The 13,270-nt window shown below is 47.0% G+C and overlaps 1 protein-coding gene across 1 annotated transcript in view; it reads right to left on the bottom strand.

Annotated features, from left to right (window-relative positions):
• CSMD2 (CUB and Sushi multiple domains 2) overlaps positions 1-13,270 on the bottom strand; it is a 536,547-nt gene that overhangs the window by 173,587 nt on the left and 349,690 nt on the right. The window contains exons 20-21 of the mRNA XM_074934462.1: positions 8,971-9,186; positions 5,274-5,462 (exon numbers count right to left, since the gene is read on the bottom strand). Coding sequence (XP_074790563.1) covers positions 5,274-5,462; positions 8,971-9,186 — 405 coding nt within the window. The remainder of the gene's footprint in view (positions 1-5,273; positions 5,463-8,970; positions 9,187-13,270) is intronic.

Raw genomic sequence — 13,270 nt, 5'->3', positions numbered from 1 at the left:
CACTGGATTGGGACTCAGAAGAAGTGGATTTAACTCCCAGTGTGACCCTGAGCAAATCCCTTAATTTCTCTGGGTCTCAACTCCCCATCTGTAAGGTGGGGATAAGAATATTTCTTTTGGCTGTCTTGTCTATTTAGATCGTAAGCCTTTCTAGGCAAGGTGTGTCTCGTATTAAGTGTCTGCACAGCGCACGGCACAACAAGGCTTTGATCTTGGTTGGGGGCCCTGGGTGTTACTGGAAAATAACACAACAAAAGCACTTGAGAAAATAAGGCACAGAGGAATTAATAAACCTGATTTTCTTGGGTCCTGAACAATCACAGCTTCTACTGACTCACAGAATCACAGACGATCAGGGTTGGAAGGGACCTCGGGAGGTCACTTAGTCCCACCCCCTGCTCAAAGCAGGGCCAATCCCCAACTAAAGCATCCCAGCCAGGGCTTTGTCAAGCTTGACCTTAAAAACTTCTAAGGAAGGAGATTCCACCACCTCCCTAGGTAACGCATTCCAGTGTTTCACCACCCTCCTAGTGAAAAAGTTTTTCCTAATATCCAACCTAAACCTCCCCCACTGCAACTTGAGTCCATTACTCCTCATTCTGTCATCTGCTACCACTGAGAACAGTCTAGCTCCATCCTCTTTGGAACCCCCTTTCAGGTAGTTGAAAGCAGCTATCAAATCCCCCCTCATTCTTCTCTTCTGCAGACTAAACAATCCCAGTTCCCTCAGCCTCTCCTCATAAGTCATGTGTTCCAGTCCCCTAATCATTTTTGTTGCCCTTCGCTGGACGTTTTCCAATTTTTCCACATCCTTCTTGTAGTGTGGGGCCCAAAACTGGACACAGAACTCCAGATGAGGCCTCACCAATGTCGAATAGAGGGGAACGATCACGTCCCTCGATCTGCTGGCAATGCCCCTACCTATACATCCCAAAATGCCATTGGCCTTCTTGGCAACAAGGGCACACTGTTGACTCATATCCAGCTTCTCGTCCACTGTAACCCATAGGTCCTTTTTTGCAGAACTGCTGCCTAGCCATTCGGTCCCTAGTCTGTAGTGGTGCATAGGATTTCCAAAGGAAGCCATGAGCATTCAGTGCCTCTGAAAATCAAGCTGTAAGTGGCCTGTCTAATAATGAACCAGTGGAGGAGGAGGTAGATATAGAACCTGGGAGTCCTAATTTCTAGTCCTGTGTAGAGCAGGTCCGAAATTTTCCTTGCAAATGCTGATTTATGAAAATTGAAACGATTTGTGGGAAAGGGTCAGTTTTGATGAGCCTCCCAATTCGAAAATTTAAACAACGTTTTGAAATTGTCAAAACATCCCGGTTGACTTTTTCTAAACAAAAAAAAAAAAATCATTTTTGGGCTTGAAACGACTTTTTGTTTCAATTTGTTTGTTAACTTGCACTAAGAGAAAAGTAAAAAATATTTTTTAAAAGGTGAAAAGCAAGAGCAAACATTTTGAAACTGCTGAAATGAAACATTTTGACTGACCCAATTAAAAAAAGGAATAGCAGTCTGTCGGTTGGTGAAAATTTTTGAGATTTTGACTTTTTAGTCCAATTCAGGACAGGAAAAACATTTTAAATCTCAAACCTTCTCACAATCCGAGAAAACCATTTCCCACCCAGAGCTAGTCCTGTGCTCTCACCATCAACCACAGCCTTTTCCTTAGAGAGCCTGTCACTACACAATACCCAGAACATTATTATTAGCTCCTTGATCCCCACCTACTCTTTGCCACACCAGCAGCTGTTTCAGCATTGCATCGAGCAGGCTGCTGTGAAGACTCACCAGGGCAAAGAATTGGCCTTAGCAGGCTGCAGTGAAATCACATTGGCTTTTGTTGTAATCTAATGCACATGGCTTTCAAAGTTACTTTTCTCCCTCCAGAACTAAAAAGAACCTTTCATTTACACATGCAATCTATTGTGCAAAGCAATTTAAGAGCCTGGAGATGTGATGGTTTCAAGATTCTGTGCATCAGATACCATTAAGAAGCTAGGTTCCCTCCCCCCCTCACACAGCACCTTTGAATACATTTCAAAGCATTAACAACCATCCAGGCTGGCGTTCACCCTAGAACAAAGCATCTCCCCCGCCGCAGTATCTTCAGTTATGTCACAAGGAATTCACCAAAGACTCTCAGGCGGAATTGATCAGGCAAATATTGATTCAGACACCTGCACGCCTGCTAGGTATCTTTACCCTGCGGGTTAAGTCTGTACCTTCACAACGGCACCAGCTTCTGTGCTCCCCACCTCTTCTGATCACTGAAGCTACTCTGTTACTTGGCCGGCCTTATGGTTCATGAGGTCCCAAGATCCCAGTGAGGGCGGTAAATCAAGCAAGATGCTGCCTTCCCTTTTTGACCCTGCTACTCGGGGTGGGGGGATGAAGTTCTGGCAGGGGCTTGATTTTTCCTCCCCTCCAAACCTACTACCAGAGAGCGAGATAGGACAGAGCCTCCAAGGAAAATGGGGCCTACACAAGAGTGTTGTTCTAAGTAGCCACTCGCTTTGCTTTACTTGTGTCTAAGAACCGCCAGGCCTCTTTTGCATCACTCATGGTGATCCATTTTCAGCATGTCCCTCCAAAGCTAGCAAGGCACAAGCAGGCTCCTAAGGAAGCCAACAGCATAAGAGCAGGTAGATAACACTGAGAACAGACTGACATAAAGCTCATGTCCGTGCAGAAGAGAGGACCAAATACAGGTTGAATAAGGCAGCATTTGTTCAAGGCAATGTGTGAAAGCCTGTACCAAACCCTTCCCCTGTAAAGGAGAAAGCTGGGCAAGGCTAACATGATCTTCCCTGAGCAGTGAAGGCCCCAAGGGCATCCTGAGACAGTTACAGAAACCACAGAGCCTCCTGAACAACTCAGGATGAAGGCTACATGGACATGTGACTAGAGCAGTGTCCTATTCCTTCCCTCACCTCCTCTTAGAGGGTGCTAGTAACACTAACGAGAGATAAGAAGATTGAGAGGGGACAGGCTAACAATTTTCAAGTACATACAAGGTTGTTACAAGGGAAAGGGAGTAATTCTTCTTCTTAACCTCTGAGGACAGGACCAGAAGCAATGGGCTTAAATTGCACCCAGGGCAGTTTAGGTTGGACATTAGGGAAAACTTCCTAACTGTCAGGTTTCAGAGTGGTAGCCGTGATCTAATGAAGTGGGCTTCAGCCCACGAAAGCTTATGCTCAAATAAATTTGTTAGTCTCTAAGGTGCCACAAGTACTCCTCGTTCTTTCTAACTGTCAGGGTGGTTAAGCTCTGGAATAAATTGCCCAGGGAGGTTGTGGAACCTCCGTCGTTGGAGATTTTCAAGAGCAGGTTAGACAAACACCTGTCAGGGATGATCTAGACAATACTTAGTCCTGCCATGAGTGCAGGGGACTGGACTAGATGACCTCTTGAGGTCCTTCCAGTCCCATGATTCTATAAGAGCTCAGAGAGCCAAAGAACTACTAGGTTTTATGCATTTGCCATAGGACAGAGAGTCCTTTTGGGAGCCCCAGTTTTCAGCGAGAGGGTTGGTCAGTTCTGCTGGGCTCCTATCTGTCCATCCTATTTCCCTTAACCATAGCCTGGGGAGCACTTGATCACAGTGCAGAGGGCTGGTTCTCCATGGCGCTTGCTCCTCTTTTAAAGAGGTGGTGGTAGCATAGCCAAAGGAACCGTGTTATATCATTCAAGCAAATATCCATGGGGAATGTCTGGAGATATTTGCTCATTTGTACCTGCTGACCCTAGTCTCTCTCACATAAAGTGTTTCAGTGCTTATTTCTTGACAGGAAAAGGCTGTGGCATGCACTCTGCAAGCACGTAAAGCAGTAGCACGTGGTGGAAGATGAGGCATAAAATTCCTGACTGTATTCTTTTACACAAGGCTAACACACAGAGTTGAGAATCTGATCAGCAGCATCATGGAACTAGTCACCCAAACACCAGAGTTTCCTGCAAACCATGAGACAATAAATTTGATCCATTATTATAAAACCAACATGTTAATTTAAAACCAGGGGAACTGGGTAAGTGGAAGCCATTATGTTGGCTTAGTGCTGATGTCTGTGGATCGAATGTAAAGCAGTATTATGACTCCTTTCGATTTCGATTTCCCTGATTAGCTTTCTCTGTAACCTGATTATTAAGCGTGCCCTGGAATGGCTGCTTGTCATGGCAGGACGATGTGACCTTGTGACCGAGACATTACGCAGTGCTAGGAAATGGATTCAGCATGACAGGACTCACAGGCAACGCGCTGCAGACTGCAGAGACAGCCTCGCTCTCAGTGGGATGCCCTCTCTGCCTTGGCCACAACAGGTTACTCACATTTATAGACAGACTCGAAATGGCAGGATTTGCTAGACTGGAAGTGGCAGGATAAATGGATCAGGGATTCTCTCTAAAGCAGAAGGCTCTCAAACTGCATGCTCCAGCCCACTGGTCGGCAGAAGACTTGCTCATGGTCTGCAGGGAGCTGGCTGATAACACGGTGCTGGCTGTTTATTTCTAACTGCCAGATTGCGTTACAAGAAACTAAAAAATGTACATGAAATACTGCCTTAGGATCACTCCTCTACGTAAATAATTGCTGTAGGGCCCCAGAGATGATTTGCAATGGCCAATGGGAAGGGAGGGCAGGGACCAATGGGAGGGGGAGGAGGAGGAGGTGGAGGCTGGTCAATGAGTGGCGAAGGAGGGGTCAATGGAAAGAAGAGGAGGGGGGTGCTGGGCAAAGGGAGGGGAGGGCAGGGGACAATGGGAGGATGAGGTGGGGACTGGGCCATGGGAGGAGGTTGGGGGGGCAATAGGGGGCAGGGCAATGGGATGAGGTTGGGGGTGGGGCAACGGGGGGTGAGGCAATGGGAGGGCAGGGTGGGGACATAGGAGGGGCAGTGGTTTCCAGGAGACAGTCTCTGTATGAACTCCTGGTCCGCTCTCTTGTGGACGTCTCCTCTGAAGTCCCCCGTGCTGCATGTTTCCTTTCTCGAGGATGCAGCGGAAAGGGTATCATTTTCTAGCCATCTTCACGAGACTTTTCATCAGGGATGCAGGGCCCTCCCACACCCTACGATTTACTTGCCTCTCCATGGACCATCTCAAGAGCCACCGCTCGTTCCCTCTCCCTCCCCGCCCAGGCGGCAAGCACAAAGACGCGGCCCCGGGGCGGGGGCAGGCCGCATGCTGCCGGCGCATGCCTCTGCCCGTTTCACATTACGATAGAATACATCGACCAAGCAAAATGAAAGCACATGACCACCTACCAACACACCTTGGCAGAGGCGAACTCCACACACGCCGTCTACCCCCCAGGCAAGTGATGCGTGACACGCCCTCCAGCCGGTACCCGGGGAAGCAAGAGAAGGTCAGCACGTCCCCGACGCCGAACTGCAGGCCCTTCCGGATGCTGTAGGCCGGGACCTCCGGCTCATCGCAGGGCTCCAGGTCGTACTCTAAGGAGGGGTATGAGGACATTGCATTAGGGGGCTGACTCATCAGGCTCCCCACCCCGCCCGCAAGGAGCTACAGAAACGATGCACTGATGACAATAGTCGGGTGACCAGACAGCAAATGTGAAAAATCGGGACAGGGCGTGGGGGGTAATAGGAGCCTATATAAGAAAAAGACCCACAAATCGGGACTGTCCCTATAAAATAGGGACATCTGGTCACCCTAAACAATAGTGCTCAGTGTTTTGATTGCAGCTGGGTGTAATTCATGCCGGGGCAAAGGGGCCGGCACCAGGCCAGCGCAAGTTCCTCAAAACAGGGGTGAGTTCCATCCTAGGGGAGCAATCAACAGGGCTCTAGATTTAACCTGATACTGGACCACATTCTCCATCATTGACACCAGATTACTGTGAGTGAACAGCAATGCCAATGGTACCAAGTCAGAATGGAGACATTTTCTTCTCCCGTTGGACAGGTGTCAATGACATGGGAAGTCAACCCAGTGGTTCTCTCCCATCTTCTCTTCTTCCCAAGAGCCCTTAGCACTCCGTGTTGTATTCAAGTCTTCATTGCTCTCTCTCAGACCTGCTCTATTCAGTCAGCCTTTGAGACAGCCCATACCCTACATTACTGTCACACCTTTTATCCTGAAATGATGACTGCAGAAACCACTGAAATGCACCCACCTCTGGGGTGGAATCCAGAAGCCAACTGACTGCTGCACCTTGCAAAACAGGATGTGAGGAATTTGAGCCAAGGAAACCAAGGGCAAAACTGCCACTTCTGTAAAATGCCATGGAGATTTTTGACTTCCCGTCTGCTCCATTTAGAGCTAGCTTTTAAAAGTGTCATCCAAAAAGACTCACGTACAGTAAGTTGCTTGATATTCACTTTATTTGCTTTAATGGAATGAGGCTGGATTCATGGGACTGGGACTTCTGCTGCTTCTGAATTGCTAATCCACAGAGTGAGTGGGACACAACATCCTGCTAAGGGACCGTGGGAGAATGGCTACGCTGCTAACCGGAAGGGCATTTGCTGTTAAAGCAGGTTGGAAAATATATTTCATTCGCCGCAAAACCTTCCGAAGACAAACATTTTTCAACGAATTGTTCAGGGTTTTGTTAAAAAAGAAACCCCCCCCAAAACAAAAGTTATTTCGTTTATGGCAACCAAAAATTAAAAAAACATAGTGGAGTCCCATTTTTAGCTGACATAAACAGAAAACAAGCAATTTTGACAAAACCCCTGAAAAATATCAATAGAAAGGGACATATTCTTGCGCAAATTTCTGTTTGGTCAAAAGCCATTTTTTATCAAAGTGTGGATGAAAACTTTTTTGACTAGCTCTGTTTGCTGCGGGGATTTAAGCTGATCAGACTTGAACTCCTGGTTTCAGAAGCCCTAACACAGGTATTTAAAATCAATGCTTCATTTCCTAACCCATCCCTAGCAGCTCGTGTGGGCACACTAGCTATCTATGCCTAGAGACATAAATGCAAGCACAGCATCAGGCATTACAACCACAATTTTTGTCACTTTTCGCCCTAGTGATTTTGTTCTATACAGAGTCTACCATAATGCATGGCACCTTAAAGACTAACCAATTTATTTGAGCATAAGCTTTTGTGCGCTTCAGCTCACTTCATCGGACTGAATGCATCCGATGAAGTGAGCTGTAGCTCATGAAAGCTTATGCTCAAATAAATTGGTTAGTCTCTAAGGTGCCACAAGTCCGCTTTTCTTTTTGTGGATACAGACTAACACGGCTGCTCCTCTGAAACCTGCCATAATGCATGAGCATCCTGAAAAGCCAGACAGCACCGACTGTATTTTCAAAATGCAGTGCCATCTGGGCAAACACGCCAGACACCATGGGCACATGTTCAGATTGGTGAGTGCAAAACAGCCACCTAACACACTGTAAAGGGAGCTTACACAAGTCAAGTGACCATTTGCATGAGCACTCACCTGTTCTGCATATGCAAATATGCATTTGCTTAGGTCTTTACCTAGCTGCACCACGTATATTTTGCGGGCAGAAGAGATGTTTGTATATGTGAAATTTGGTCTTAGGGAAACCAGTCTATTGTACAACTACATGGGGCCTGAACCTGTGAGGAAGGTGGCATGGTCCGGTGGGTAGGGGACTGAACTTGGACTCATGAGACCTTGGTTCTGTCACTGATCTACTGTGTCACCTGATGCAAGACACGTCCCCTTTCTGTGCCTCAGTTTCACTTCCTGTCTTGTGTCCCTCTTGTACGGATTGTAAGCTCTTTTGGGTAGGGGCTCTCTCTTACATGTGTTTATACACAGCCTAGCACAATGGGACCCCAGTCTTGGTTGGAGTCCATAGATGCTACTGTGATACAAATAATTAATAATGCAAAGCGCTTAGAAACCCGCAAGCTCCACTGAGATAAATAGAAGTTGAGGTGCCCAGCGTCAGGCCCAGGCAGTTTCAGAGCTCTGCATTCCTGAATGCCCTCCTAGGCTCCAGGGTGCCGGCTTCTACCAGCAACTCTTTTATTACAGCATCTTGAGCAAAGGAAGCCCAGCAAGCATGTACCGTTCCAGCTTCCCAGCAATGCCATCAGGCTAGTCTAAAGGCTGAGGCTTCGCAAAGCATGTATTCTCTCTAAGATCAACCAGAGCCAGCTGCAGAGGCTGGGTCACTGGATGAGCTGCTTGATGAAGTGCCCTTGGCATAGGAGCAGGGCACTGGACCAATGTACAAGGAGACCAGCCGGGCGACAGGAGTGACCAGCTATGCTCCTTTCCCCAAAGAGTCCAGATTGCTTGGAGTCTCTTTCTAAGGCATCCCATCTGCCACAGCTTCCTGGGCTGAGAATGGAAATGCTGCACAGGGAATGGAGGTATTTAGAGCAAGGAGGGCTGGCAAACCCACAGGAAACGAGAGAGGAAACTGGGTTCCCAGGAACAGAGGAGAAAACAAAAAGCCAGTTGGGAGGGGATGATAAATACCAGTGCAGAGGGATTTAATTTCAGCAGATTTAGTCCACTGGCTGATGCTATGCAAGAATGAAGAAATATAATTACACAGGTACATTTTTATTAATGTTGTACTTGCATGGATCAGAAGACATGGAATAAAATTTTAAAGAGCAAAAATATCCCTTAAAATTCCTGATTTAAAATGAAGACTGGATGGATGGATACTGGTCCCTGTCTAGGGATCCTAGGAGCTACAGTAATACAAATAAAATTCATCATCATCATCATCAGATGGCTCAGGGGAATGGGCCTTTTCTACTTGATCATTAGTTTGATCTTGGCTCAGGTCACCCTGATTGCAAATTGTACAGCAGCCAGGACTGAACGACCATGCGGAGAGGGATCCTGTAGAAGTCCTCGAACCACTTCATTTCAGGGCTTAGGTGCATCAGTGGCGTAAATGTGGCTAGGCAGAGGATTGATCTCCGAGGCACCCAACCTGGCCCTTCCCACCAGCCCTCAATTCGTGACAAGAATCAGTCTTTGCTCTTACCCGAGAAGGTGATGTTGAATCCCTCGTAGGACATGGAGAAGTCCGAGATGAAACGGATCTGAGCGGAAAAGTTCCCAAAGAGCCCGGCGCTGATGGGGGGAGGCAGGCGGGACCCGGTAAACTGTTTCAGCGGCTGGGTGAAGCTGCCATTTTCGGTGATGAGCAGGTAGTCATGGCCGCTCTCCAGATGAAAGGTGTGAAAGGTGAAGAACACACCTGTGGGGAAGAGAAGAGCGACGCCCAGCTCAACAGGTGTTTCTACAGTGCCCAAACACCCAGTGCAGCCTGTTAACCTTCCCGCTCCCCAAAACAGCAGTTCAACACCCGCCTCCCAAGAAAAGAAAAAGGAGACTGAAAAGACTGGGAGCGTTTACTTTAGAGAGGACAGAAACAGGCAGAGAACAGGAGAGACCTAGGTGCCACCAGTGCCTAAGGCTCCTGCAACAGCAGTGAACTGATGAGGTGAAATACACCCAGATGATCACAGCGGGTGATCCCAGGCCCCACGCTGCAGAGCAAGACGGAAAAACTAATAGAGGTCAGGAAGATGCTTTCCCTGGGGGGAGGTTATGCCAAATCCCTGCACCTTTCCCTGAAGTCGTGGTATTAGTCCCTGTGAGTGACAGGATACTGAATTAGATAGACCCTGGTCTTATCTGGTATGGCAATTCTTATGAGCAAGAAAGATTCTGCACTCTCATCCTGACAGCGTATGGCCAAAAGAGAAATTAAAACTGAACCAACAACTACTAAAGCCAGCCAGAGAAAGAAAAGCTCTCCCCTCTTCCCCCCTAAAAATCTAGGTTTCCATAGTTTGAACAATGAAACTGGAAGGGTCTGACCCGGCCACATTTGTTAAGTATTTAGAGTCAGCAATGGATTTTTTAACATCTCCCTCAAACCTACACACTCGCAAAAACAGCTACTATTTCTAATTTCCACGGAGGCCTGCAGCTGGCTGGAATTCAAACACAATTAGAAATGGCAGCAGCAGCTTTTGTAGAGACAGGAAAGGCGGGCTCCTAGACCTCAGCGCTTGTCACATCAACCATCCAATGACGTTAACGGACTAAAGAAACATCAAGCAACAAATAAACCCCTTTGGCTTTTGTACAGCTTCTTTCAACCAAAGAGCTCAATGCACATTCCAAACTTTAAGGACCAGACTGTGATATCCGACCTCATGTTGACTTCTGCTTTACACTAGCCATACACTGAAATCAGTGGGGCTCCTGGTGGATTAAGTATAAGAATATCTCAATCTGGATTCTAATCAGTTACAGTTGAACTGTAACCCCTTTAGTGACATAAGTAGCGCCCAGTGGCACAACAAAGGTATTTCATTAAAAAACCCTAATTGCCAATGTATGAATTGCCAGACTGGATCAGGTCTGATGTCCATCTAGTTCTGTCTCTGACAGCGGCCAGCACCAGATGTGTCAAAGGAAGGTGCAAGAACTCCACACAGTAGCAGATGCGGGATAATCTGGTTCCCACGTTAGGTCTCGTCCTGATTTCTAACAGTTCAAGATTGGGTAAAGCCCCGAAGCATGAGATTTAACATCCCTTCCAGATTGTCTGTTGGCATTCAGTACTATCACTCTGGATATTAAGAACATAAGAGCAGCCAAACTGGGTCAGACCAAAGGTCCATCTAGATCACATGAGGGGAGTAGCTGTGCACTGTCTACATTGGTGCTTTACAGCGCCGAAACTTGCAGGGCTCAGGGGAGTGTTTTTTCACACCCCTGAGTGAGACAGTTGCAGCGCTGTAAAGTGCCAGTGTAGACAAGGCCATAGCCTCTACTGGTAGAACCTGTTAACAGCTCTATAACTAAAGCCACAGGGCTGACTACAGACTCATTCAAAAGAATTTGCAATTCTGACCACACCTTTGCTCTGGTCCGAAATTTACTGCAGCACAAAATGTGTCAGCCTGAAAGCCAATTTCTTTTTACCAAATGAGGGGGAAAAGAAATCATTTTGGTCACTCAGAAGTTATGAGATTAAAAACAAAAAAATCCTTTTTCAGACTTAAGTATCTTAAAAATTAAACTCTTTTTAAACTAAAATTTTACAGCCCATTAGTCTGTAATGTAAATTAGTGCCTTTGGGCACCTAAAAAAAGCCATTACAACAACCCATCTGTTTCCTTTAGAAAATGAGTGTATTGCTCACATGCAATAAGCAGAGCAAAAATTCAGAAAGATCTGGGAGCAGATGACTCATGAAATTGGTATTTGTGCTGCAGAGTATGTCACTGCTAGTTTAGTGGTCTAGCTGACTGAGAGTCAGAACATTTCAGTTCCCTTTCTAGCTCTGCCACTGAGTTGCAATACCCTTCACTGCTCTAAGACTCGGTTTTCCCTTCTGTAAAATGGGGATAATGATTCTGAGCTCCTTTGTAAAGTGCTTGGGATCCACAGATGAAAAGGCGCTTTATGAGAGCTAACTGTTATTTTCAACCCAGAACACGGCAGGAAGAAGGACTAAAAGTTACCATATGAGAGCTGTTCTGTGGCCTATCAGAAGAATTGGTGTTCCTCAGACCAGCTCCGCCAGGAAATCATTAATGCAGTTGGCCTCAACTGGCATAACGTTTGGCAGTCTCAACACAGCGGCTCAGAAATAATTAAATGGGCATCAGGGCCAGAGTGGGAAAGGGGAAAAAAGGGGGGCAGTACTCTTCCAGACTCCACCCACAAAATGAGTCTTGCCCCCACATCAGAGTCACCAAATGAGACAGTACATTGTGAAGATGTTTAGAATATGATTGTGTTTGCTGCTTGGCATCGCTGAGGTCCCTGGGCTTGGCTCCCCTTCGGGGGGAAAGAATGGGCCCATAAGTTCTGCAGGACAATTTAGGCTTGGATTTTAATTGACTAGAAGGGGGAAAATTAAGTGTCGGCCTCTCCCAAATGCCATGCTTTTGTAAATTGCACCCATCTGTGACAACTCTCCCCCCGATATATACATATATATATATATATATATATATATATATATATATATATATATATATATATATTATCATTGGGCATCTGAGTTAACCCCTCACTGAGGTGCATGGGGCAGCTCACTCTTCTCTGAGCTATTTTTCCAGTCTCTTTGAAGACTCAGCTCTGCCTCAGTCACACTCAAGCCACATTTTAAAAGTTTTGTTTGCAACCATCACAGCTGGAGACCAACTTCTTTTTAAATTGCGAACTGAGATTCTGGAGAATGAGGCTGCATCTTCAGGGAAGGGCTGGGATGGCACATGGGTGCATTCCTGATGGTTTTAAGCCCTGATGGGCTTAGGAAGTCAACCTGCCCTCGTATAGAGACTGTCCCTCCCAATCTTGGACAGCCTTGGCTTTCAGGAATCATGGCAGCATGCTGAATGTCCTTGGAGAAGCAAGGGCGAGCCTTTTAGAAGGACCAACAACAATGAAGACAATGGGAATTGTGCCGGTTTGACACCAAGACTCTGTTACTTTTCACTGATGCTCACATGTATGGCTGGTGAAACGGAGCAAAAAAGACACTCCACGTGGCCCAGGCTATAGTTTAAATTAATGAAAGGGGAGGGTGAGGGACCAATCAGCTTGCTTCCTCCCCCAGCTGACCAATGAGTGGCTAGAGCTTCTGGAGGGGGAGGCGCCAGGCCTGCATGCATGCAAGTGCTCCCCTCCCCAATTCACCTGGGGCCACCGCCAATCTCCGCTGGCCCCACCAAGTTCTGCCCCCCCTTGAGGTGGGGGTGGCATTAGCACCAATGTAAAATAACTGTAGAACCTGGATTATGAAAGAGGCTCAGATAGGGCAATTTGTTTGAAGATGCATTATAAAACAAGGGTTATAGTATTTCATGGCGTGACAGAAGTGCTAAGTTTGGACTTAGCCTGGGGCGAGGGAGAGTTTCAAAGAGGATGTAGCGTGGGGGAAAAAAAAACAGTGATCAGAGATGGTGAGATCCTTGATGTTCAGACTAGAAAGTAACACCCCTACGAAAGATCGGAAGATCAAGGCTATTGCAGCAGATGTGAGCAGGAAGACGGAGAGTCTAGGTAAGCCCCAGGCAATGTCTGAGTGAAAGTGAGCTGGCCCCACAGGAGAGGAGGCGGGATTGATATGTCACTGAAAAATCATCCATTAGGGTCAGTGCGAATCAAAGACCCAATCTCAGGGAGTGCAGAGAGAGAAAGGGAACGGTTGTGCCCTTGGGGGCACCGTGCAGAGTGGAGAGCTGAGAGGGGAAGAGGAAAATGTGCTTGCAAAGCAGGAGGGAGGCCAGAGCCACTACTCTGGCAATGAAATT

Source organism: Natator depressus, chromosome 19 (assembly GCF_965152275.1).
Source record: "Natator depressus isolate rNatDep1 chromosome 19, rNatDep2.hap1, whole genome shotgun sequence".
Classification (NCBI taxonomy): domain Eukaryota; kingdom Metazoa; phylum Chordata; order Testudines; family Cheloniidae; genus Natator; species Natator depressus.
The sequence above is the reverse complement of the archived record's forward strand: the minus strand, read 5'-3'. Positions and strand labels throughout refer to the sequence as shown.